Source organism: Bos mutus, chromosome 27 (genome assembly GCF_027580195.1).
Source record: "Bos mutus isolate GX-2022 chromosome 27, NWIPB_WYAK_1.1, whole genome shotgun sequence".
NCBI lineage: Eukaryota > Metazoa > Chordata > Mammalia > Artiodactyla > Bovidae > Bos > Bos mutus.
Window position 1 is genome coordinate 7,895,466 of NC_091643.1, and position 27,501 is coordinate 7,922,966.

The following is a 27,501-nucleotide window of genomic DNA, read 5'->3' on the forward strand; positions in this document are numbered from 1 at the left end:
TTTGAAAATGGAAAATTTCATAATTTTGAAATTGTGTGAATTTCAAAGGTCTACAGGCAGGAAAAGGGGTATTTATGGCCTACATTTTGGTGTTTATTAGTCACTAAGTTGTGTCCGACTCGTGGCAACTCCGTGAACTGTAGTCATCGCCAGGCTCCTCTGCCCTGGGGTCTTCCAGCCAAGAATACTAGAGTGGGTTGTCATGCCCTCCTCCAGGGGATCTTCCTGAGCCAGGGCAAACCCACGTCTCCTGCTTGGCAGCTGATTTCTTCACCACAGAGCCACCTGGGAAGCCCCATGGCCTAAATAGGATGCTTCCAGAATAATATATTGTGAAAGAAGGTAAAGTATCTACTGTGGTTCCTGTTGGACTGTCTGTGAAGAGGGGAGAAGCTAGGTTTACCTTTTATCCCTCAGGACTTTGGACAGCCAACTTACACACGGTATGTACCAGCCTAAATCAAAAGAGAACCCATTCTAGGTACTGGGAAAAAGTTCAAAGAACATTCCTGATTTACAGTAAGTCAGTGGCATAATATTTAAATTGACGGGATTAAGACAATTATTAAACATGTTTGTGTCAGGGTTTAAGAGAAGAAAAAATAATCTAAGCTGAATTTTTATACAAGTCTTTATTTACAACTTGTTTAACAACTGTACACTTTTTGCAGCCTTGAAAACATTTTTGTACTTGAATGGGAAAATATAGTTTGACCAAATCTTAACTTTATTCTTCATATACATATACATATATTATATGCATACATATAAACATATACATATAATTAATACCATAACAAGTTGGCAGTCATAAAATTAAAATGAGTGACATCAAAAGGAAATACAATATAAGATTTCAAAAAATTAAAAATCTGTCTTCTGGTGATTTCTTGGACTTCATGTTTTTGTGAGTTTGGTGAAAATTTCTTTCTGAGGCTCTCTAACAAGTCATCTACCTCAGAGAAACAGTGAGAAAACTCACGAATCTAACAGAGTCAACGACTGGCAAACAGGTGCGACATTGCTCGGATGCATTTTTGTACGAAGTTGCTAAAACTGCACTGATTCAGTTTTCACTGTGAGGTGAAAAATTTAGTCCTACATGGTTTTCCTTTTTGGATTACAATGACTCAGAATGAAATTGTGAAATTACAAATTCAATAGTCAACCAGAAATAAGAACATACCTAGCAATATCCTTTTTGCAAAGGCTAAACTGCAAGGTGGATAACTACAATGTCAAATGTCAAACTAACAATTCATAGAACAATCAGTAATACTTAAGACATGAGTATAAGGCTATAGAGCTGGGACTGTAACCAATACAACTCCAACTCCAATGTACTAAAGTGTTTTCCAGCTCATCTGAAAAGTTTAAAAAATACTGTAGGAAAAAAAAAAAAGCCTCTTTCTATCCCCAAATCTTTGATAGAATTTGTTAATCGAAATAAGGCAAATTATTAAACTATTAGATATGTTTGAATTTTACCATTCATTATGCAACCAAAAATTGGGTGCTATAAATGGTGGGGCAAATTTCAAAACAACAAGATTAAATCTGGAAATTATTCTTCTGAGCACAAAGCATTATGAATTACATATAATCTGTAAACAGCAAAGTTAGTGACAGCAATGGCATATTAGTGCATCTGAATTTTTAATAACTAAGACTATTAAAAAAACAAAAGACTATTAAAAAAAATTAAAAGGCCCCAAATCACTGATTGGCATTTGTGTACAGTCACTTCCTGTATTTATACTAGCATGTTCTTTCTTATTTCAAGCATCTTGAAAATTTCCCTTAACTAAGAATATGAGTCTCTGCAGAATATACAGTTAATATTCTGCCACCAAAAAATAATAAACTCAAATCATGCCATTTACTCATCTGTACTTGAATAAGAATTTCTTTACAGCTGTTTGTAATTTGATACTACTGGATTAAGTCTGCAGCTTGATTAAAAAGACTGAAAAGGCAGAGGAAAGTATCTGACTTCCTGACAGTATAGTTTTCACTAAATACCAAGCTGACTCCAAAGAGTTACAATTAGTTTCTTCTATTCACTAAAAAATTCAAAGATGCATTTGTATAGATCTGTTTAGTCATGCTAAGCACTTTAGTAATAAGCCAAGGCAATGAATAAATCTTAAAAAAATGTTTCATTAACTAAGTTGCTGGAATAAAATCTGCTTAATACAAGAAACTTAACTTGATCCACAATCTAAGTAGTTAAGAACAAGAAACTAGGAAGAAAATCAAAGAAACTATTTAGATCTTGATATGCCTTTAAGGTGATAGATGATCAAATGTGATTTTGGGGGCATAAATGAAAAACTGTTGGCAAATCTCCTTAGATCTATATATATGTAAAAGAAACAGAACAGAGATTTAAAAGTAGCAGAATAGAGGACTATGATGTCTATCAACTTTTACCTGTAAATAAATAAGCATTCATCAGTTTCTGCTGGATAAGTGTTAGAAGCTATCATCAATTTTAAAAGACTACCTAAAAAAGGGAAGAACCTGAAGATACTAAGTTATGATTTATGAAGTTATTTAATTATACCACTTAAAAAGTAAAGTGCTAAGAATCTGTTTAAAAAATATATTGAAAACTAGTTTCAAAGAATGGGGTTTTGATTTTTCAAGGTCTTTAAAAAGGGCTGGTATTAATTTTTATAAAAAAAATACCTTTCTTTAATGATGCCAGAAAAATCTGTAAGTGTATCATAAGTTAACTGAATGTCTTTATTTCATCCTTATTTTCTCTCTGGGCACCAAATGTCAAAAGCGCCTTCTTCGATGATGGACACGTTCTGGATCTGTGCTGCCTGGTATGGTAACTGCTTTCCACAGGTGGCTTCTGATGAAATGTGGCTGGGGGACTGGGGAACCGGATTCTTAATTTTACTTGAATTTAAATCAGCACATGTGGCTGTGAATTGGCTAGTGGATTGGACAATGCAGGTATAGTATCTGCTCTTAACTAGATTAGCAAGAAGCCAAAGGATGCTCAAGACATTTAGAAGGTGATTTATCCGTTCAACGTTCTGTCCCCATGTGTGAGTGTGACTGTGTGTTTAATTTTTTTGCTCTGGGAGGATAAAAAGTGGCTCTCCTCTCACAGGTTAGAGTCTAGCCTTCTCTATCTGTGCTTCTGTCTTCCAGGTGACCTGCCTACGCCAAGCACATCAGCGGAACAGAGGGTGACAGGGAAGAAAGCACTGCAGAAACTGTCCACACTCTACAAGCACTTCTCTCATCTAAACATAAGACAAAACCCTTACGAGCATGTTCTTAACGAGCGCATCTCCCTGTTCTTTGGCAGTAATCACTGTGTTAATGTTTATGTAACAACAAATACTTCAGTATGTTTTGACTATGATTTGAATATAAATATATTCAAGTACAAATGAAAAGAGTCCTGACTCCACAAAACATCTCTCAAAAGAAAAAGCTGAAAACTTTGCCATATTTGAACTTAAGAAAATGGCCAAGTTCATAAGGCATATGTTCTAGTAGAACTAAGACCACTTTTGTAGCATCCTGCCACGGTTGGTACCTGCTCCTTCCCATCACCTCATCCCCAGCGTTTTCCAGATTCTTGGACGTCACAGCTCCTGGAATCTGGCTTGCTTTCTTCTGTGTCTAAGTACATGCAATGATGAAGAAACTATGAAAGTGAAGGAGAGTTTGCCAGTCTGTTTTTAGGAGACAGGCAAATGAAGGGTGACAGCATCTTCTGATGAACCAGAAGACTGTTCACTTATTGTTAATGCACCTCCAGGAAACAAGGAGCTTAAAGTGTGTCTGTATATGAGAGACCCTGCTTCATAAGTATTAACTTCACGAGTCTTATTAACATGACATAAAATATAATCAATGACTCGCAGCCCCGACCCAGCTTCAGATAGCGTTCTAGACTCAGAACTTCAAATCGGACTTTAGACATTTCAGGAAGAGAGCACAGCCCATTTATTTGGGCTGTCTTTTACGGCTTCCTTAGTGAGTCTTCCAAAATAAGGAAAAGAACCCCGGCGGAAAAGATGTACATGGAAAATGCCACAGAAAGGTAGAAGGAAAATACTTATCTAATGTTAGTAAGTAAAGTGCTGTGACTCTTGCAGTAAAGTATAAATAATACATGTGAGTAGAAGTAGTAAATAATATTAAGACATTCAACTCTAATAGTGACATATATAAAATAAACACTATATATATATTCTACACATATAGAATGTATATACAGTCATCACTGTCCACAGGCTGACAAATTACACCAAGAATAAACACGAGTCCCTTTTATAAGTTTTACAGTATCAATGCTAATCTAATTATTTTCCTTTGTCAGTTCAGAGATCTCTAAAGCAATGACGACTGCTCAGAAGTCTCCCACATGCATTAAAGCCTCAGCATGCTTTGGTGAATTTCTTTTTCTCACTCTGAGCTTGAAACTTACTCATCCTTTTAAGCTCTGAGTTGATATAATTTAGGGTATTTGATAGCCCCATCGTCCTTACATTCCGAGGCTACCTACACACCTTCTCTGATGATTTCATCTTCAGACCCTGAACACCTAGTTCAGAGCTGGGCAGTCATGTTACCAGGTATACAAAGGCTCTCCTTGAATATATACACATAGGAAGTCTACTCTTGCCTTCATTTTAAACAAGATCTTCTGCGGGGCCACTATGTATAATTAAGGCAGACATAAAACTGAGTGTATGGTTTGTAAACTGCACACAGCAGCAGAGCCAGGTTACTTCTAGGGAGTTGGTAGTGAGTTTCAGCCACCGTAGATGTCTCATCTCATCACACCATCCTATCTTCACAGTCTTAAAGATCTATCTTAGAGAGGAATGGGTTACCAGTTTCAAGATGAAAACTGATGCTTTCCTCTCCACTCACAAACATGTACAGTTAATCTATGCCCAGGGAGTGCCCACTGAAAGGAAGGACGATTAGAAAATATTTTTGTCTACTCTTTTTTTTTAACAGAATGACCATGGAAATTCAGAAGATTTTATGTAAACTATTACTTTAGTATTACTATTAAGACCAAGTGTAGGTTGAATGGTGTCAGCACTTCCATCTGCCTGGATACTTGTTTGTAATTAGGTCTTTTCTTCTTCCAATAATTGATCTACTCTCTAGGAATGGATCTGCCTTGGCAGCCTTAGATTACTTTCTCAGAGTTCTATGCTCTTACATGTAGCATACAAACTTATCTCATAGGATATTATTGGAAAACGTTAGAAGGTAGAAAACTATGTGAGAGGCATAGTTGCTGAAGCAGAACGCTTAGGAAACACCGACAGGCTACGACTGCCAGGCTCACACACTTGCCACAGTTAGGTTCAGGTCTCTTGTCTCTCAAGTAATGCCCCTCCTCTATCATTTTAAGTGCAGTGTGAAGAATCCAAATACATCTCAGGATAACAGTAAATACAAATTTTAAAGCTTTTATAAATACATGGGAATTGGGTTGGTAAAAGGCTGTTTTAAAACAAATTATTGGTACATATTTCTCAAGAACATAATCAGTGACTGAAAAGAGATGGTGGTCATCACACCTGCCCTTTACTTTATGAAAAAAAGGAGCAAAATTTTGACACTTCCATGATTTAGGGGAATGGGGAGGGGGAGCTGTGTCAGTAGCAGATTATTTTATGTTTTTTAGGCTTCTGAGAAATAAACATTATTTGTTGTACAACTTAAGAACAATAAAATTACTGTGCTTAAATTGGTCACTAAAACATTTTCAAAGTTTTCAACAGAATGAACATACACCAATTATTATTTAAATATGCTTTATAGAAAGTAAAAAAAAGGATGACAGAGAATAGCTTCCCTCATATAAAAAATGTCATGATACAAAATATTCGAATCATTATAGTTACAAAGAATAAGCTCTGAAACTGCTTTTTAAATGTAGTGAAACTGGGCTGTACATTACTAAAATGAGCTGCCATTTTCACAGTTGGAAATAGAGGAAGAGAGATGATCATTATAAAAAGGGGGGAAAAAAAGGAAAAAGCGTGCTAAAATAATTTTAAAAGATTCTGAGAGCCCCTCTTATTTTGTTCCTACCCTGTGGGGTACCACGCAGACATCACTGCTGAGAAATGCACTCCGTAGTTCCACAGCCATTTCTAGGCAGAGTCACTTTGTAATTTGAGGATAAAAAGTCAAAACGTGGCCCACAGCTTAATGAACAGACAACAAAACTCATATTGCTGTTTTGCTCTCAGCAAAACAAGCAAAACGCCAAGCACTGTCCTCTCCCTTCAGGGTCATAGAAGTTCTTATCTAGGTGTCTCTAAAATAACGAGGTTTACACTATCTGGGTTACGAGTGCTTTGTCAGATAAACCTCATGTGTTCCAACTGGGGAAAAGTTCTAACACTCCCGGAGTCTGAGATCTGGACCACTGGAGATTCAATGCAGGAAGTTAGGATAAGTTCAAAAATTTAGAGTTTTGCTTCAAGACAATTCTTACATTTGGATAAAGATTTTCAGACTTTTAACAGGGGGTTATCTTTAAAAGATGAATGCTTTTTGGAGAGCAAGAAACTCCAAAAACTATCTTGTATCATTAGATGTGAATAAATAAAACTGCAACTGAGGAGGAAGTGTGAGTAAAAAAATTCATAAATAAAAATGTACCTCTCCTTCAACCTTAAACCCCACTTCCCTTCACATGGCTTACTGCTGGTCTGTCTGTAACAGCACAGATTCTCATGCCTTCCTGACGCCTGCTGATGGAATGTGGGCGGATGCTTCTGAGTGGAAACATTTAGCTTAAGTTTGTGCAGTTGAGTTGTTACTACACAGACAAAGCGGTTAAGACCTCAACAAAACAAAAGCTGACAATATCATCCTTATTATAATGAATCATCTCACTAGTCAGTTTTATCAAACAGAAATAATTCAATCCTGATCAGTGTTTAGAAAACGGAGCCTTGGGACTACCCTGGTGGTCCAGTGGTTAAGACTCTCCTGCTTCCAATGCAGAGGACACAGGTTCGATCCCCGGTTGGGAAACTAAGATCCCACATGCCACGTGGTGTGGCCAAAAAAAGAAAAAGAAAATGGAGCCTTTATTTTGGGACTTCTTTTTTTCTTGGTTATTAGGTAATCAGACAAATACTAAACAGATCTGATGGAGTTTGTATGAGTTCTTGTAAGGTAAGTACAACTGTATTTTTTATTCTCTTTTAAAGATGTGGTAAATTGTAATATTTGCTGGATTTTTTCCCCCATTACAAACTCGTTAAATACACACTGCAGAATATAAAACGTATGCTTTTATGGTCTTCAGTTACTAACTTTGTATTTTCTCACCCTGGTTAGAAGGAAAACAGAAAATAATGTTTTTGTTTAGAAGAATTCAGACCTGGGGTGATGCCTCGCCCCACCCTTAACGCAGTAACTCTGTGCTGACTCTATGGTGCATCAGGACTGGCTCCACTGCCCCAGGGAGCGCAGGCTTCATGGAGCCACTGTGTGTGGGCATCTGTCCAGCAAGGCCCAGCTCAGCTCCCACCTACCTAAGGTGCCCAGTGTCTCGCAACTTGCAGAGAGATCGTGCATTGGCACAAACCTCCTAGAGATTAATAATCATCACAGAGAAAAGAGAAATTCATAAAACCCTGCCCAAAAGCTGGGCCAAGGAAATAGGGTTCTCACTGGGACAGTGCAGTTTTATTCGTGCTTTTCAAAAAACATCACAGAATGTTTAGAAATAAAGTTTCTGTTATGGAATGAAAGCAATATATTAAAACTTAGGATACTGTAAAGGTGAGTGAAGGTTATGAATGTAAACACCAAAACAATGGGATGCCGGAGAAAAATGGGATGGAAAATTTCCTTCCAGGAGCTTGGCACGTGCCCATATAGAGAAACAAATCTGGGTAGGTGGGCGGGTAGTAGGCCAGGACGGGGCTAGCACTAGAGAATTAAAATGAAAACTCCTTATCTTATGGGATAGAACCCACATAAGAAACAGCTCAGGGACTCTGGTTTCAGTCCATCTTATTCTGCAGGTGTTATTTACCAGTAATTTCAATTTTACCAAGGTTAGTGTTCATGCCTTATTTTAAAACAGTTGGATCCATTCTCTAATTTGTGAAATAAGGGGATTGGAAGTGGTGGGGTGGGCGAGGCTGAACCATCTTAGATTTTAATCTTTTATTGTCAAAACATTCTATGGGCTTGGGTCTGCCCAGCCTCCGGAAGCCCCAGGATGCACCTACCCACATGGTTCTGTCCTTTACTACTAAGTCCTCCCGCTTTTCTTCTTACCAGGTGGAGGCATTCACACTGAGCTCAGACTTCTGTACTTAATGTAAAAAATTAGCTCAATGCATGGAGTCATTCCTGCACACTTTCTAATACCTTTCTTCAGGTATAGTTTCCGAGGACAAATGAAAACACCTAAAATAATTTTAGGTCCATTTTCTTAAAGAAAAAAGGAAATAAGGATTAAAAATCAAACATCCAAATATACTTTCTGAAAATTCTTAAGTACATTTAGCTTGATTTAAAGTTACTCATTTATATTTAATATACAAAACTAAATGAAACCTGAACTTCCAAACAGCAAGTACACGAAATACAATCTTAACAGGTAACCTATCTAAAACCAAAACCAAATAAACGATCAACCTAATTTCAGTAAATTTTTGCTTTTAAAAAATGGGTTGTGGTGTAAGAGAAAGGCTGGAGGGGAATATATTTAATATAATTTGGGGCCAAATATTTAAGCCAATATGGAAAGCGAGCCAGAGACATTTCATGTTTAAATGAATGATATTTTGCATTTACATAGCACCTTATATAGTCAAAGTGCTTCACAATCTCTGTTACTTGACAGCCATTCATCAACGTAAATAAATAGTTTATAATCTGTCAACAAATGTAAGCACTTTGGGGCAACCAAATACCCGAGAGAAAATCTGCCTGGCAGCAAATTTTTAGACTCATCCACAGAATTAAGAAAGAGACCTGTCAGAAACGTCACACACAGGAAGTCACTTACTGATCTTAATGACTGATAGTAAGATGTTAAGTATTAGGAATTAGTGAGAAACAGAAGGGTCTATATTAAGGAATAAGTAAGACAAATGAGGTGCAAGTCAGCAAGGAAATTACCCCGAAGGTAAGGCTACCTGTGACTTGTAAGTATATAAAAAATAAATCATTTAGACGTGGAGGGTGGTTGAAATTCAGTGTTATCCCCATTGCCAGAATCTGATCCTCAGTTACTGTGATATTCCAAAACAAAACAAAACAAAAGAATGTACTGCCTGATTTTTGTTCTTCTGTAACTTCTCCTCGAACAGCCTAACCAACACATTCACTTCTGCCAGCAAACAATATAGCAGGAAATAATGAAATTCCATTTATGTTTTAAAAATAGTTTCCAAATCTTCAAATTTAATTTCCTATAAAACAATGTGAAAACTCGTTTTTTTCCCCTCTAAATAATTCTCTCAGGTGCCTTGGGTGAGAGCTGATTAGCACCTCTGCCCATGTATTCATGTCTTTGCAAAAAGTGCACTTGCCAACCATTTTATATAGTAAATATGTAAGTTATTTGAAGTGCATTTGGAAAACAATTGAAAACACAGATTAATACATCATAAAAAGATTAATTCCCTTTAAACAAAGACATTCTTAGAAAGCATGGTAACACAGAGGCACGATAGAGAATATAAATTGTATCTCAATTATTGGCAGAAAATCTAATTCATTACAAAGCCTACACCGTTGGGGAAGGGACATTTTCATACAAAGAAAAGTACTGCACTAATATACAACACGTTTAACTGGGCATTTAAAAAGGTTTTGGCACATTAAAAGGAACTGACAGGACTACAGAATAAAGGACTGAGAAACGAAAGCATTACAGATACAGAAGAGAGAAAGTCCTCCAACGAGACACAACTGAAGGGTAACGTAAAATGGAGACGAAATACAAGCTGGCTGAACCTCCTGAAATGCCGTGCCATGTAACAGAAGTGTGTGTTGAACGCGGGTGTTTCTACCCCAGCGGCGGGACTCGTCTACCTTGCGGTGGCCGGCTGGACGTGGCCCGGGTAAGACCGCCGCGTGCTGGTGGCCTGCCTCTGCCTCGCCAGGAACGACTGCCCCGACCCCGTGCTCGCAAGCCTGTCTTCAGCCGCCTTTTTGTGCAGAGTCATCCCCTACATCACAGGGAAGAGAAGTCATCAGAAACCAGGGGAACGCACTTTCACAGGGGAAAACGATCATGCAGAATTTGTTAAGTGGGGTCAAAAGGCACGATTTAATCTGTAATTCTCTTCATTACAGATTAAGGTCTTAGAGACATTCTAGTTCCAACAATTAGGTACAAATCTTCCTGTGGAGAAATGAAGGCTGAATTTTCTGAATTTACAATAATCCAGACAGTAGATAATAAGAGATGGATCTTTGGAATTATATCACCCACATGAAATCATACACACTTCCCTTTCAGATCAGATGTATAAAGTGATTTTCCAAGGCAGAAAAAGGGCAGTTGATTGGTAGCGGCTGATTCACGTGGGGGTACGGAAATCACAGGGTTCAGGTAGAACAGAAGACCACACAGCACTTGTCCTTTCTGAAGGCGGAGAGTCACACCGGGTGTAATACATACCACCGCGCTGCTTTTCTTCCCAGGCAGACTTGTGTTCTCAAGTTAAGGGAAGCTCCTGATGGCCCCCAACAGAGGGCCCACTGCACGCAGGGGTCTTTCCTGAGGACTGGAGAGGAGCCCACCCGCCGGGCCCAGGACCTCCGAACAAGAGGGAGGCAGGCTGCAGCCCTCTCTAAACAGGGAGGAGCCAACAGTGAGCACTCTGAGCAGAAGGGGAAAGACGGCCTCAGTGCTCATTGAATGAGCTGGAGACAACCCTGGCCAGAGAAACGGGAGGAGCTGAGGGTGGCCGGCTCCTCTCGCCAGTGACTGCAGACAAGACGATGGGAGCAAGTGGATGCTGGCGACAAGTAGGCGGAAGGACGAGGGCCAGGAGGAGAGGCAGAAAGACGCCCAGAGAAGCTGGGCAACCAGCACAGAAGACGAGATACACCTCCCATCACCGGTCAGCTCCACAGAAACAGGGGTCAGGGCTCAGTGTTTTAGGTAGGCCCAAGGACATAACATCCTCCATTTTCCCAATGAGAAAATCCAGGATGTGCTTTTCACTCAGTTTGAAACTAAACCATTTAAGGACCTGAGGACAATGGACAAATATCTATTGGTAATATTTAACCTACTGATTTGCCTACATATATTAACAATTATATTTTATTAAAATATACCTTTTTTAAAAAACTTTCATAATCGAAACAACTTATTCAACTTCTTGACCCAATGTTTAAGATCTCAGGATCCATCACAAGGCCATTCTCTGAGATACTTAATACCTTTCACTAGGTACTAAGCTACTCATCACCTTCACTTCCATTTCAGTTGTCTGAAATGCAGAACTTGCTGAATGTATATATGAAGTTTTTGTTGTTGTTCCTTTAATCACTTAGTTATATCTGACTCTTTGTGACTCCATGGACTCTAGCCCACCAGGCTCCTCTGTCCATGGAATTCTCTAGGCAAGAATACTAGAGTGAGCTGCCACTTCCTTCTCCAGGGGATCTTATCGGCCCAGGGATTGAACCCACATCTCCTGTACTGGCAGGTGGATTCTTTACCACTGAGCCCCCAGGGAAGCCCTATGAAGCTTTTCCAGCTATCTTATCTGAACATAACTTGTGAGATCCTACTGGGAGATATTCCTTCATTCTCTGTGGAGTTGAAAACTATCAATAGGTTTCTTCTTTAATACCATATCACGGAGTAAATCAGTTTGGTTCCATAATATGTGAAATCATAAAAATCAATCAGCTCTATGAAATTACTAGTAAGGACGGAGGGCCCGAGCTCCAAGGCTGCTGCTAACTACCCCTGACGGAGGACAGAGAGGCGCCAGCACCGGTTCCCAGAGACCTCCCCTAAATATAGTTTTTTCTTATTTTTTCTACATTTTATTTTCAATTAATCTATATTAACAGTAGTGGTACCATAAACCCAGAAAGAGTCCCTCTTTTCTTTTTTAAAATTGGGATAAAATCTTAAGTATGTATCTTTAACCAAGGCAAATAAATGTGGACATGGCATAAAATTGTGTGAATTTCTGACAAAAGCTCAAATCACACTATTAGCAGACCTGGGACACTAACCTTTAAGACACAGTACCAACTGTAACTGTAAAATGGTATAATTTACAATTGTAATTGTAAAATGGTATTGTGTCATGAAACACAACTACAGGGTCAAATGGGTATGGGGAAAGGAATCAGTCTCAGGCGACTAGACTCACATTTGGAAAAGGCAAAAGTGGTCGTGTTGGGAAGAAGAACAAAGAAGAAAAAGAAGGGCTTCCCTGGTTGGCTCGGTGGTAAAGGATCCACCTGTCAATGCAGGAGACACGGGCTCGATCCCTGGTCCGGGGAGATCCCAAACGCTGCGGGCAACTCAGCCTGTGTGCCGCAAGTGCTGAGTCTGTGCTCTAGAGCCCGGGAACTGCAAGCACTGAGCCCACGGGCCCTAGGGTCTGTGCTCCCGACAAGAGAAGCCACTGCAGTAAGAAGCCTGTGCACCCCAACTAGAGAACCCCCCACCCCCGCACTGCAGCTAGAGAAAAGCCCACACCGCAACCAAGACCCAACGCAGCCCAAAAGGAAACAAATAAATAAAGTTATTAAAAAGACGACGAAAAGGTCTAGGAAAAAAATATTGAAAAAAAGTACAGCATTCTTCAAAATCCACAGCTCTTTGTATCTGGAAAAACCTTACTGAAAGTCAAAATGCTGGTGAGCATTTATTTTCCCCTGCCATATGTACATTTTTGTGTGTATTGGAAAATTCAATTTCAAATTTCAGGATCCCACACTGAACATTTACCAAACCCTGTGAGACAATTAAACTATCTTTGTTATAAGAACCAGTCCTGAAAAGCCAGTGAAATAGTCCCACAAAAAAACACCTACTCCATCTGTGTTTAGATATGACTGAAGTCACTATGCCCAAGGACAAATGGTTCTGAGAGACAGAAAATTTTCCATCCTTCAGGACAGTGCCCACAGTGTTCTAACCCCGTTTATGGTGGGTTCTCGTATCTGCTGTTCAGCCCTAAGATCAGCGTTAGGGTTTTGTTAGTGTGTGTTAGGACGGCAATTACTTTTCAGATTCATTCGGTAGAATGACTTCTACACTAAAGGAGTATAACAAATAATACACATTCATTGAACTTTGCGAAGTGTTTTGACGTGTTATTTTCTTACCATGTTGTACCAGGCACTGACAATATATTTCTCTTCCATCTCTCTTTGACTCTTTGTTTTCTCATATTCTTTCTAAAAAGCAAGCACATGTAAGCATGTAAACATGAAAAACATTCAACACCAGTAAAAATCTAATTTATGCCCATCTAAATTCATGGGCACCACTGTACAGCTGGCCCTCTATATCCACAGGTTCCACATCCACAGAGTCAGCCCACTCCAGGCCCAAAACAGAAAACACAGGGCTTCCAGGTGGCTCAGTGGTAAAGAACCCTCCTGCTAAGGCAAGAGACACGGGTTCCAGCCCTCGGTCGGGAAGATCCCCTGGAGAAGGAAACGGCAACCCACTCCAGTGTTCTTGCCTGAGCGATTCCACGGACAGAGGAGCCTGGGGAGCTACAATCCATGAGGTCAGGGGGTCACAAAAAGTTGGACACAACTTAGTGACTAAACAATGACAAAAACAAACAAAAAGCCATATATTCCAAAATAGAAAAAAACAGACAAAAAAATCCATAGCATTTACACTGCACGCAGGCAGACTTGTTACTGCCTGAGCAACCAGGGAAGACCTCGCATAACTAATCTGGAGAGGGTTTAGAGCACATGGATGATGTAAAGAGGCTGTATGCAAATAACCATATTCACTACTGCCTACAAGGGACTTTTGCATCCACAGACTTTGGTAACTGTGCCCTACAGATGTGGAGACTGTACACAGCAAGGCTTCTAGAATCAAAAATAAAAAAATCAAATGTCTTATCACATTATAGTAAACTACCTCCAATGAATGGAATTGCCGGTCCCGTTCCTGGAGCTGATTTTTAAGAGCTTGTATTTCTGGTGCTGCTCCTTGATTCTGTTTAGGATCTAAAGTACGGATAACCTGCAAAAAGGGATAAAAGGAAAAAATTTAAGTCTCAAATCTACAGTGTATAACATCTATGGCAGCAGTTATTAAAAAAATAAATAAATAAACCTTACGAGAGTCCAAAACTATCTCACAAGGATATTTTAAAATTTGAATGTATGAAATGATGTTCCCTTGTTACAACTTCTAATTATAGAAAAATTTAAAATTAAGTGAAAGAGTCCATTACAAGAAGTAATTCTGGCTTAAAATTCATCAATCATAGTGCAGTGGACACGACTGACGGCAGTCTTCCCCTTTCTGGTCCTCTGACTTGATTCAGGGGCCTCTGCCTCTGACCAGGTGTGTGAGCAGGGAACGGGGCTCGATGTCCACACGCCTGTCACTGTGACCGTCTCCTCTGCCAGAGGCTGGGTGGGGTTTAGACTCGGGCAGGGGACACAAGTCTAGCTGGGACACCTGCAGGCGTCCGGGAAGGGTCTTTTTGGCCCAGCAGTTTTACTATCAAAACCAGTCAAGCCTGCAGAAAAATGATCAATTCTACAGAAAACCTGAAAGAGCAGAACAGCGAGACCGCATTTCCTTTAACACAGACTCCTTAGGCTCCCCCTCCACTCCAACGCCTATTTCTACTTTTCATAAAATGGATTTTCACCCCAAAGTCCAGATTTATCTGATGACTTTCTAAAGGTAATTTATTTAACTGGTTCCAATGACCTCATTCTCCCTGGGAACTGCCAGCTGGGCCCAGAAGCCAGCTTAGATTCAGGCTGACCACAGCTGAGGCTCTTCAGGAGGCAGAGGTTGGCCCTCCTAGGGCGTGCAGCTCATCTTTTTGTTTTGGCCGCACAGTGCGGCATGTGGGATCTTAGTTCCCTGACCAGGGATCGAACCCATGCCCCCTAGCCTTGGAAGTGTGGAGTCTTAACGACTGGACCACCTGGGAAGCTGCTCACGCAGCTAACTTGAACTATTAGGCGAGGTGAGGACTGTCCCTCCTCTCCTACATGGAAAGGTGCTTTCCTCTTGATAATCAGAAGTAGCCCGGGGCTGGGGCACCGTTTCGGTCACTGCCTCCTGCTCGGGTACTTTTGGTCCGGTCTCCTCGTGGTCTGAGAGGTCATGGTTCAGGCGTGTATCACGAGACGTCAGTGAGCCACAATCAGAAAGCAGAGAGACCCGCAGACTCACACTTACACTTTTGGCTTTCTCTAGGTATTTCTTGTATCGTTCTTCCATTTGCTTCATTTCCTCTTCTTTCTTCCGTAAAGCTTCTTGTAATTCTTCAATTTTTAAGGCTATTGATGAGACAGTAGACCGTAACAACTTTAAAAAGACTTCAACTGACAAAACAGTAAATAGTTAACAGCTTTGAGAGATCGTTTGGTCTATTCTTTTATATAATTTAATTTTTAAAAATCCACAATCTTTTTTTAACAGAGAGCTTTTCTTAGAAATAAAAACTACACTATGGAAGTACACAAATTATAAAAAGCATTCATTGAAGGCTAAAGGGATAACAAAATGTGGTCTATGTATACAAATAGTTGAATATTATTCAGCTTCAATCCTGATACACGCTACAGCATGGAGGCATCATACCAAGTGAAAATGAAAGCCATTATGCGAAGTGGAATAAGCCAGACAAAAAAGGACAAATATTGTATGATTCCACTTATACGAGTTGTATACAAGAGTCAAGTGCAAGGGGCTGAAAGCAGAATGGAGGTGACCAGGGGCTGGGAAGAGAGGAGGTGTGGAGTGGGTGTTTAATTAGTAGAAAGTTTCAGTTTAGGCAGATGAAAAAGTTCAGGAGATAGACAGTGGCTGTATGATATTGCAAATCTACTAAACATGTCACTTAACTGTATACTTAAAAATGGTTGAAATGGTCATTTTTATGTTATGTATATCTCACAACACGAAAAAAGTAAAAGTCTGTATTGCTCCCACCTCCACACAAAAGAATCGACAAAGTCAAGTTACCTACATGTGCAAATACCAACAAAAGTAAAATAAGTCTGGTTGACATACTGCAACTGCACTACGAAGATAATTTCATAAAATATACATTAACATTCATAGTTAAGGAAAAATCACAATGGAATTAGAAATCTAAGCACTATTGTATAGATGACCATACACACACACACACACACACACACACACACACTCTTTCTGTGCTTTCTGTGAACAGGGCACATTCCTTGATTGCTAGAAAATATACAATAGGGCCTATTTCTAAAAGAACAAAATTTTACATAAACTTATTATCATGAGGGTAATGCATGGCTAACCAACTGAAAACTGATCATCAGGAAAAACTCACAGCTGTTGTTAAATCTTGGCTCAAGATCTTCGATGATGGCCCTCTTCTTCTGCAGCTCGTTATTGGCTTCATGCAGCTTCTCTCTGCAACAAAATATGTAACTGTGTCACCTACTACTGTTTTCCATTTTCTTCACTTGAAAGACGTAAGTTCTTTATTCTTAGGATACAGTAGCATATAGCACACAAATGCTATGAAACAAAGATGCAAAGACTTAACCAACATAAACATATTAATATTTTCTAAAGGACTAAAACCTAGAGACAAAAATCTCAGAGTCTGAGATAGCAGCCATTCTTTCATATAAACCTTCAGCCCGGGGGGCCAAGTTCAGCCCGTGGCCCGTTTCTGTGTAGAAAGCCTTTAGGACACAGAGCCTTGGTTTACATACTGTCTACGGTTGCTCTCAAATCAGAAATCGGTGGTTGTGACATAGACTATGGTTTGTAAAACCTTGTTCCTTATAGAAAACGCTTCTGACTCCTGATCCAGAGGGTCGCAGAGTCCTAGCTGGGACCGTAACTACTACTGTCAAGACTGTTGTTTTCAGCTTTGCAGCTTGTGCTGATTTGTCATGGGAGCCATGGGGAACTGATACAGGCCTCCCCTTCACTAATAAGGTGTTTTTGATGAAGATTTTTACCATGTAGACAACTGAACAAAGAACCATGGTCAGACAGTAGTTTTATGAAACAACAGGCATTCTATTTTCTGCAACAAGGGGTGGGAAATGACAAAAGGACAGACTTCAGCATGAAATTCTCCCTGCAGGTCACCTCCCAGTGGCTGGGAGGTGACAGGTGCTGTTCTAGAAGTGTAAGCACCTGCCCAGGGTTAGACCTGCTACCCTGTGTCAGTGGCTCGGAGCACTCGCTTTCCCCACATTGAAGAAGAAAGCGGACAGCATGCAGAAACTGCCAGCCCGGAGAACTCTTTCCAATCCCCGCAGGACAGGCACGCGAGCTCTGTGCACCCAGGGTGTCTGGTTCACCACAGCCCATCAATGGAACACTCCACCAGGCTGGCAACCCACGGCCACCCACACTCCATGTCTGTAAGGACGGAGTTCGGCCAGGGTACGACAGGGAGAAGGACTCAAGTTGATACTAGGTGTGAGAGAAATCACAAAACACGCCTAACATCGTCAACCTCCGATAAAGAGGCTGACAAACACTTCTTCATGAGAAAACAAATGCTGTATTTTAAAATGGAATCTTCTAGATTAAAAAGTCGTGTTCGGGTATGCTTGCAATGCAAGGAAGTGTTTGAAAAGCTGCTACCTGTTGACAAGCTTAATGATACTTTAAAACATTTATATAAAAAGGAAGGTTCAGCTGGACACAGGCTCCAGAGCTGGTGGAGTGCAGCCTGGGGGCCAAATTTAGCCTTTGGCCGCTTTCAGGGTAGAAAGCTTTGGGGACACAGTCAGAGCACTGGTTTAGATACTATCCACGGCTGCCTTTGAGCCACAGCTCAGCGGCTGTGGCACAGACCATGATTCGCAGAACCTGAAGCAACTGCTCTCTGTTCTTACAGGAAACACTTCTGCCTCCTGATCCGGAGGGTCACACAGTCCTACCTGGGACCATAAACACTACTGTGAAGACAGAAAACTCTGGAAGCTCACGTGAGAACACAGTTCTAATGCAGCAGTTGGTTGATTCAAGGACCTTGGGTGCAGATGACCCTTTAGACCAGGAGACCCCCAACCCCGGGGCCACAGGCTGGCAGCAGTCTGTGGCCAGTTAGGAACCAGGTGGCACAGCAGGAGGCGGGCAGCCAGTGAGGCGGTTTCGTCTGTATTTACGGCTGCTCCCTGCCAGTCGCATCCGCACCCGAGCCCCGCCTCCCGTCAGATCAGCAGGGGCATTAATAAATGCCACGTGCTGGAATCATCCCGAAGCCATCTCCCCCATCCCAGTCCGTGGAAAAACTGTCTTCCATGAAAACCAGTCACTATTAACATGTCTCATGATCGTCTCCACCTTGAGGGCCACCCAGGCCCCTGCCTAGATGCTCTGTAACCACCAACACAAAACACTTCTGCTTCTCTGGACAACCCGACAACGGCTGCAACAGCTTTTATACTCACAGATGCTCTTCAAGCTTCTTCTTTAGAAGAACTGACTGAAAATGGAAAATAGAAAATAGTTTATTACTTGACATTTTAACGAATACATTAATTACTTTAAAAAAAAAAATGAAGAGTACTTGTTCAGGGTGGCAAGTAACTCTGAGCAAGCCCTCAGTAAGTTCTCTGGTCAAAGTTTGAAAATACACGATGTACCCAAGTTTGTTTCTCTCTTATAAGGGAGACAACAGCTCATAAGTGATAGCAATCAGTATAAAAAAAAAACCCCAAACTGCATGTCTAAATTCTCTATAGCCAGGGAAATGAATAAAAAAATCCTTCAGGTACAGACCTAATATTCTTGGACACAACAGGCAGGTAAAGTCTAATAATAGCAAGAGACTTTCCCTAAGACTTTTTGGGATTCCCTGGTGGCTCAGACGGTACAGAATCTGCCTGCAAAGCAGGAGACGCAGGTTTGATCCCTGGGTTGGGAAGATCTCCTGGAGGAGGAAACGGCAATGCACTCCAGTATTCTTGCCTGGGAAATCCCACGGACAGAGGATCCTGGTAGGCTATAGTCCATGGGGTCACAGAGTCAGAACCAACTGAGTGACAAACACATACGCAAGATACTTTTTATCCACGCTATTGTTTTCCGTGCGTCATGGGACCAACTCATGCAAACACTGAGTGACTCAATCCGAGATTCCTGATATGCGCGGGCTGCAAATAACTTACATGATGGAACGCGCAAATGAAGGAAAAGTCAGCCACAGCGTTTAACATGCTGGGGAATGCAGCTTTGACTGGGTATTAAAAAAAAGTCTCCTGAGATGCAGGAGATCAGAACGTACGCAAAATAAGCAAAGAATAATGGCATTCCATATAGGACCGCCAGGTTTCATGATCAAACTCAGCACTAGTGGGGTACATATTATGAATGAATTTTATGAAGCAGTCCATGTTGAGATACATGGTTACATAATTAATTCGGTTGAATTCAAATAATACGGACTTAGAAAACAGACTGTCCAATCAGTGCAGAGCCACATGGGGGAACACACCCCTCACACCGGGCGCTTCCAGTTTCAGCCCCCTGACTCAATAATGATTGCTGTAATCGCTTACTCCGGCCCATTCTGAGCCAACCCTGCAATATTCAGATGCCCTGCTCTGCTGAGTGTGTCAACTGCAGCCAGGTGAATGGGCCACAGTGTTCACCACTGCGTCCCCCAGGCAGCGAGAAAGACAACAATCCTGCTGGCTTTTGATTACTGCTGTCCCCTCTCCAGTGCCGAGGGTGAAATGAACACATTTTAAAAAAACATCTTAGCTTTCATTTTGCACTCATGTTTTGATTAGGTTCTAAGCAAAATTCATTGTCAATGTTTATTCTGAGACAGTATGCAGGAAGTAAGATGATGATTTAATCTCTCAAAAGACAGCGGTTACCTGGCTGGGCACGGCCCTGAAGCTTGTCACAGGTGTTGACTTGTGTTAACCTCACCACAGTGGGTGCCACCAACCCCTCTGGGGGCTGAGGGATGCCCGGGCGTTTCCAGGGGCAGAGCCCGCACTAGAGCCCAGGCCTGCAGAGCCCAGCGTCTACGCACGGCCTTCATGTCCCCGCCTCCTGGGCCACATGCCTCCCCAGCTGAAGACTGGTACTCTCATAAAGTGTGGCAGGAGGGGGTCAGACCGTGGCAGCAAGCTCCATCAGAACACTTTATAAAACAAACCAGTTATGACACTGGGTAGGAGCGCGGTGGGGAGAGAAAGGAGCCGAGTTCCTGTCAGTCTGACTTATTAGGTTTTTGATATCCTTTAAATATCTTAATTGTAAAGGACATAAACCTATATTGGTTATCTTCATTTTGCATAGAAGCCCCGTAATTTAAAATTTCAACAACATCAATTATGATGGCAGATAATGCATAAATCAAAACACTGCTCAATATATAGAAATGAATAGGAAGCCATACTTACAATAGCCTTGAGCAGAGACCATGCCAAGAGACAGAGAGGACACATTAGTATGAAGCATACACAGCAGCCAACAGAAGGAACGATTTAGTAATTCATGAACAGAAGTAAAAGATATGCATTTTGTTCAAAAAATGTACATTTTTCTTTCTTCTACGATCTCATCCTGTCTTGTTCTCTGGAGTTTTATACACTGTGGCTAGCTCAAATTATCCATATGCCTGGATAGAACCAATGCTTTTCTGCTTCCACGCTAAAAATAAATGACATAAAAATAATAATAAAAATGTGCAAACCATGCTACTCTGCCTTAGGTCACAGGACTGTGCTTTTGATAACAGAAATAAGCGGAAAGTGTGTTTCTTCAGAGAGGACGCATCTCACTTGGCAGGGGTTCTGTGCATGGCATGTTTGTTGAGGCAACACTGCAGGTTGAGTGGGAGACAGAAGACAAAGCATCAAACATCTGCTGGGCAAGAACCGCACGGCGGGGCCCACGTGTTCCTCCACATCGTGAGAGTGAGGAAAGCTTCTATCTGAATCTTTATAGAGGAGAGCGCTCTGAGAGGAATTTCAGGAATTTACAGCAAAACATCTCATTAGCATCTGAACAGTCAAATAAACTAATTAACGCTAACAGTACTTTTAGGGTTGGCAACTCATTTCTGAAATATCGTCTCTTGAAGTAGTGACATGCAATGTATTTAATTAGATTTCATTCCCACAGCGGTATCTAATCAGGCCATGTAAAATTATTTTTTGTAGAATAAATCTCTTTCTGTATGTTTTAATATTAGAGAAACAAGTATAGCGGTTATTCCCCTGAGGCTGAGCAGATACTGATGTTTTGCCATGTTTACCTCCTATGACCCACACATTCTTCTCCTCTCTGCAGATCAACTGGAAGTCTCCTCAGTTTCCAAGACCAAAACCAAGATTACATTGACCTCAGTTTAAGGGACCTAGTGGTGCCACTGAACTAAGAGACGTCACTTCGGCTCACCTCTAAGACCCCCTTGGTGAGGTTTACTAGTATTTTCACACCCGAATGGTGGCTCTGCTTGGCATTTAGTGTTCTGGATAAAAGTAAACTAGTTCCATTTTAATAACGGAATGAGGTAGTTTAAATGCTGGTGAGAATCTGGGGAACTGGGAATCCACGTGGGGAGCTAAGAAGAACAACAAATTAGAGGATAAGCTGCAACCTGTGACCTCAGAGAGCACGTGGCCAGCATAACCCAGACGGTGCTTAAGAAACCCAAGAAATCAGGTCACGGATGAGCTTTCGGATCTCACACCCTGAGGCCTTGAGCAATAATACTGTTTTGTCTTCACACCCTCTTACATTACTAAGGCTGGATGGAACTGGATGGGTCTACAGCTTTGACGCGGAGCGCCCAGAATGACTCCAACGAGAACAACCAAACAGGTTTATACTCAAAAGCCAGATTACGCTGGTAATGAGAAAAAAATCACCAATTGATGGAAGCAAAGATTGGTCATGAACATTGTTTTTATCCCCTCTTCACATCACTTTTGAGGACTCTGCAAGTGTAGCTCTATTGTACACAGCTCATTAAATGTACAGGATTTGTAAAACTTGACTGCTGCACGCCTTCATCAGACTGACTGCTACATGCCGCGTGAGCACCTTGATGGGCAGGGAGCAGAAGGAGGTGGAGGAGGAGCTGTTTCTGCCTCCACATCCGTGCTGTATCCTAGGCGAGCACCCGCCGAACAGGCAGGGCTGTGACACACGGGCAGAGGGAAAAAAGGTCAGCGAGCTTCTATCTGAGCGTGTGTGTGTGTGTGTGTGTGTGTGTGTGTCTGTCTGTGTGTGTGTGTGTGTGTGTGTGTGTGTGGCCAAGGGCAAGGGCAGAAAGAGGGACTCATAAACCTGGAGAGGGTAGGATTCTAGGAAGGGCATCATTTTCATAAAACCGATTTCCATCGAACAGTGCTACCTGAGCATGCTGAGATCGTGTCAGCACTTTTTTTTTTGACCAGAAGGAAAAGCAATACTCTGAAAACTGAGTTGAGCATCCATGGAACACAAAAGCCCAATACCTTAGCTAAAAACTACAAATGAACTTCTAATTCCCAGCAGGGTGAATCTGAGACACAAAGCACTGTCTGGTCTTTTCATAAGCAATGTTAGTAAAAGGAAAACACTGTTTCTTTTCTATAACCAATATCATCACAATTATGTTGATAGAGACCGTCAAAAAAAAAAGTTACAGCTTTTCTAAACATCATGAAACTATTGGACCATAGTTAAAAGTATATAGTACACTTTTAATACACTCATAGTATAAAAAGTAAGACTTACATCTTCTGCCTTTGAGCCTTGATCCTGTAAAGACTTTTGCAGCTCTTCCACTTGCGACTGTACTTCTAGGAGTCTTTGATTCACCAGCCTAGGAATCAAATGTACATTAACTTTCCAAGTTCTGACTGAACTTATACCTTTTCCCTTAGGTTTTCACATAATGAGCAAAACAAATTCTCATATTACAGTTGGAGCAGTTCACTTTTCTCATTATTTTTGTATAGCTTGAAGTTTTGACGATGACATCCATTGCAGTGTTTGACACACACATTGTGTTGAGCTGGTGTACTTGTGCACGTATATTCGTCTGAAATTCACTTCAATATACACTTATTCAAGTGAGTGCTCAGTGCAGTGCTAAAAGGTCCTCGTGGGCTGTCGCTGGCGGTCCAGTGGTTAGGATTCAGCACTTTCACTCCCAGGGACCCAGCTTCAGTCCCTGGTCAGGGAACTAAGGTCGGGCAAGTCTCTGGGTGCAGCCAAAAACAAAAAAACTGCACTTGGGGAGGCAAAATGTAAACAAATAAAATTCAAGATAAATACTTCAACACAGCACACAGAAGTATACAGAGGAGTGAGAACTGCTCAAGGAAGCGAGGACCGCACCTAATAGTGTGGAGGAGTCAGGCCTCACCTGAACCGAGACCAGAACAATAAATAAAATGCTTGTGTGGTTAATGGTGGAAAGAGGATTCGAGACCGAGAATTCAGCACGCCACAGTGCACAGAAAGGGAGCAGGCACAATGAGTTCAGGAATTATATGGCTGAATTCTACGTTATGACGACATTATGAGGGGAAGGCAGGCTGCAGATGAAACCAGAGGAGAGGCTGGGCCACCTTGTGTGAAATTCAAGTGTGTTTTCATTTATCCTGGGCTCAGTCGCTCAGCTGTGTCCGACTCTTTGTGATCCCATGCACTGTAGCCCGCCAGGCTCCTCTGTCCATGGGATTTCCCAAGCAAGAATAATGGAGTAGGCTGCCATTTCCTGTAACTGCACCTAAAATTTGGTTGCAAGGGAAAAGAGCCCAGCCAGCATTTAAAAATGCTGACTCTGGAGCTCTGTCTCCACAAATTCTCTATAGATCATTAGGCTGCAACGGTCGGGGGACTAGTGGGTCTTGGGTGATGCTGAAGGAGCCGAGAGTATTTCAGAAAGATCACAGTGCCGTGCAAGTCGAAGAGATCATTTTGGAAGGCGGAGAGCAGCAGGAAAGTAGGAAGCCCGGGCGGAGGCCACCGCAGTGATGACTACGCTTCCCTGAAAGAGACAGGGTCAGAGGAGGAGATGCATAGAAGACATAAACGAACAGAAGGAGCAAAAAACCACCGAGGATTGTACTCTCAGCAACCAAGAGCCACTTACCACGAAAGGGAACGCAGGAGGAACAGGCTGAGCCACAGCACAAAGAAACTTGCTTGCTATTTGTTGAAAACTGAGTGATGGAAATGCCTGTTACAACGGCTGGACCCTTGCAACTGGTGCCCAGCAGGAGGGCACAGCGGACCCTGGGGCCATCTGGTGACGACTGGGGCCGTGAGCATGAACGACAGTGGCTGCAGAAAGTGCGGCCTGGCGCACAAGAGACCAGGAAGGCCCCCAGCAGATCACCAAGCAGAGGGCGGAAGGGATGGCTCACCCTGGAGAGGAACCAGGGACTCAGAAGGAACGAGCCAGGGCTGCTCCTGAAGCTGAGAAGAACTGAGGAAGGGGAAGTGATCAACCATGAACATGGTAAAGAGGGGAGGAAGAGAAGTCCAGGATGCTCCCATGGGGCTGGCAGGTCTAGTAAAAAACACTTTAGGAAAAGTCAGATGCCCCCCAATTAAGGACAAAACAGGGCAATGACTAGAATCCAAACAGCCAAGAATTTCGGCATGAAATTTTTTTTACTCAACAAGAAATTCTTATTAGAAACCTCCAGGTGCTATAATTTAGTAAGAATCACAGTAAAGATATAATAAACCTATAACAATAATTGGTATTTTTTCACATGAAGGAATCTGCTTTTCCACTCAGTGAAAGAATTATATGAAAATTCGTATTCAATATGGGAACAGAGGTACATAAGTACATAACTGACTGTAACTTTGTTTAATTTTCTCAGGAAGCAATAGGGAAAATACATCAAACTCTAAGACTATTTCAACTTTCCATCCTAGCGATTTTTGAAATTTATTTCGTCAACAAATACTATTACTAGGTGGAGGCCATTGTAAATGTCATAACACATAGTCTAAAATACTAGTTAAAGTACAGCTCAAGCATGTACACACGTGTATGAAGCTATAAAATGTGTGTAAATATGTATGAGAAAGTTCACTGACAAAAGAATTGAGGATTGTAATGCCGACCTCAAGGGTCAGAGATTCCGACGTGGCTCTACTCTGGATCCTTCGTTCCTCTCCTAATACTGCTGGAGGGTCAGCAGGTATCACGGATTTTAACAAATGCCAACTTACTGGCAAAACTAACTGGAGAGGACTTTGGAGGTTGAGCTCTCCTTCTAAGGTGAGGAATGGCGTGAGCAAATTGGATTCACGGTCACACAGCCGCAAGGCCCAGTGGGACTGAAACTCTGCTTGCGTGGCTCTAGTCCAGTGCTGGCAACTGGCAGGTTAAGGCAGAGACCAGGTAACGTGAGTACTTATTAAACTCAGCAAGACAACACACGACAATTCACCTAAGAGGAAAAGCATCCAGTGAGGGGGACGACGGGAAGGAGAATGTTTCACAAATATGGCAGAAGACACACTGGTGGACTAGAGGCTTTGCAGTCAGGTAGCCTGGGTCTCAGTCCGAATTCCTCCATCTGCAAAACTTTAGTAAAGTAAGACCACATGTTTAAAACACTCAGCACAGTGTTTGGAACAAACAGTGGCTTAATAAACGCTAGCTGCTATTATTATTACTGTGGCAGGTCATAAAACCCACAGATGGCTATGACCCACAGGTAAGTTACTCGTGTTGCAATCTGATAAACCAACACAGCTGTAAGTAAGAGGCACTTGGAGGTAACCAGTCATCTGGACGTGCAAGTGCTACAGTACGAATGTCAAGTAGTCGTTCTGTTTTTAAGGAGAAAAGCTGTAGTAAGGCCTGTGAAAGACATGGCAAGTGTGATAGAAGATGTAGCAGGTGTTGATTCCTGACAAGAAATCAGTGTCGGGAGCAGGCTCTCCTGCTGCTGCTGTTGCTGCTGCTAAGTTACTCAGTCGTGTCTGACTCTGTGCGACCCCAGAGATAGCAGCCCACCAGGCTCCTCCGTCCATGGGATTTTCCAGGCAAGAGTACTGGAGTGGGGTGCCATCGCCTTCTCCAAGGCTCTCCTGACTAAGATACTAAGATACAGTGGAGGCCGAGGATGGATGGGTCAATCAAGGTGCTCTCACCTGGGCTCTGTGTGATTGCCACCTATTTTCCACTGTTCTCATTCCTCTCCCTTCTCTTTTCCCACTTTTTCTAAGTATTTTTTAAATAAAGTACTCATTATCTCTGCTCCTAAGAGCTGATATGCAAATGTCTCCTTCTGTTTATATTCAATTACGCTCTAATAAATCACCCTATTGTGTACACTGTTTGCTGATTCTCCCTCAGCAGGTTTAAAAATTAAAGTCACAGGAAGAAAGGTAGAGTATGTAAAACTGTCATAACAATTTTGACTCCCAAGACTGACTCATACCTGGAAAATGCCAAATCTATCAGGCATAATAAGCAAAGAATCTGTAATATCACATAAACTGTGAAACTATTTATAAAAATGTCAAATCCCTCAAAAAATGACAGAATATCACAGCTCTAAGACAAAGAAAAGACACCATGTGTTTGGGATCTAAGAAACGTTTCCAAAAAGGAAAAGAATCAGAAGATTGTCACAACAAAATATAAAAGTAATCCTTGCCAGAGTAAGAATTGCTTTTAAAAGTAGTTGGAATGACTGCCTACTGCAATACTCTGAAAACTTACAACTTACAAGCAGGAAAGTGATGTGCTTATTAGATTTGCAGACTCTAAATTCTCAAAATAATTGAATTATTCATAAGATGGATGATTTCAAACAGATTAAAAAAAGAAAGCTCTATCAATTCGTTATGAGGGTTCCCACTATTTTCCTTACACCAACTGATTCTTTGAAACATCAGCTTGTCTAAACAAGGCAAACTTATTAATCTGATCATGACGACGAAGTAAAAGTGTCTCCAAAGACTGTCAATTAATGGTGACATTATTTTATTCTCTAGGTTTTTTTTTTTTAAAGATTTTATTTATTTTTAATGAATTAATTTTGCTTTTGGCTGTGCTGGGTCTTCGTTGCTGCGTGGGGGCTTTCTCTAGCTGTGGTGAGTGCGGGCTGATCTCCAGTTGTGGTGCGTGGGGTTCTTATTGCCAAGCCTTCTCTGGCTGCTCTAGGGCGTTCAGGCTTCAGTAGCCGTTTCCCCGGGCCCTAAAGCATGGGCTCAGGAGCCACGTCCCCCGGGCCCTAGAGCACGGGCTCGGCAGGTGTGCACCCCGGGCCCTAGAGCCGGAGTTGCGTCCCCCGGGCCCTAGAGCGCAGGCTCAGGAACCG

General features: G+C 41.7%; 1 protein-coding gene across 1 annotated transcript in view; it reads right to left on the reverse strand.

The window, feature by feature from the left end:
- Positions 1-613: 613 nt before the first annotated feature.
- The window catches only part of HOOK3 (hook microtubule tethering protein 3), an 88,423-nt gene continuing 61,535 nt past the window's right edge, over positions 614-27,501 (reverse strand). The window contains exons 16-22 of the mRNA XM_070364369.1: positions 22,934-23,021; positions 18,640-18,674; positions 16,548-16,630; positions 15,416-15,516; positions 14,129-14,233; positions 13,348-13,419; positions 614-10,208 (exon numbers count right to left, since the gene is read on the reverse strand). Coding sequence (XP_070220470.1) covers positions 10,068-10,208; positions 13,348-13,419; positions 14,129-14,233; positions 15,416-15,516; positions 16,548-16,630; positions 18,640-18,674; positions 22,934-23,021 — 625 coding nt within the window. The 3' untranslated portion in view covers positions 614-10,067. The remainder of the gene's footprint in view (positions 10,209-13,347; positions 13,420-14,128; positions 14,234-15,415; positions 15,517-16,547; positions 16,631-18,639; positions 18,675-22,933; positions 23,022-27,501) is intronic.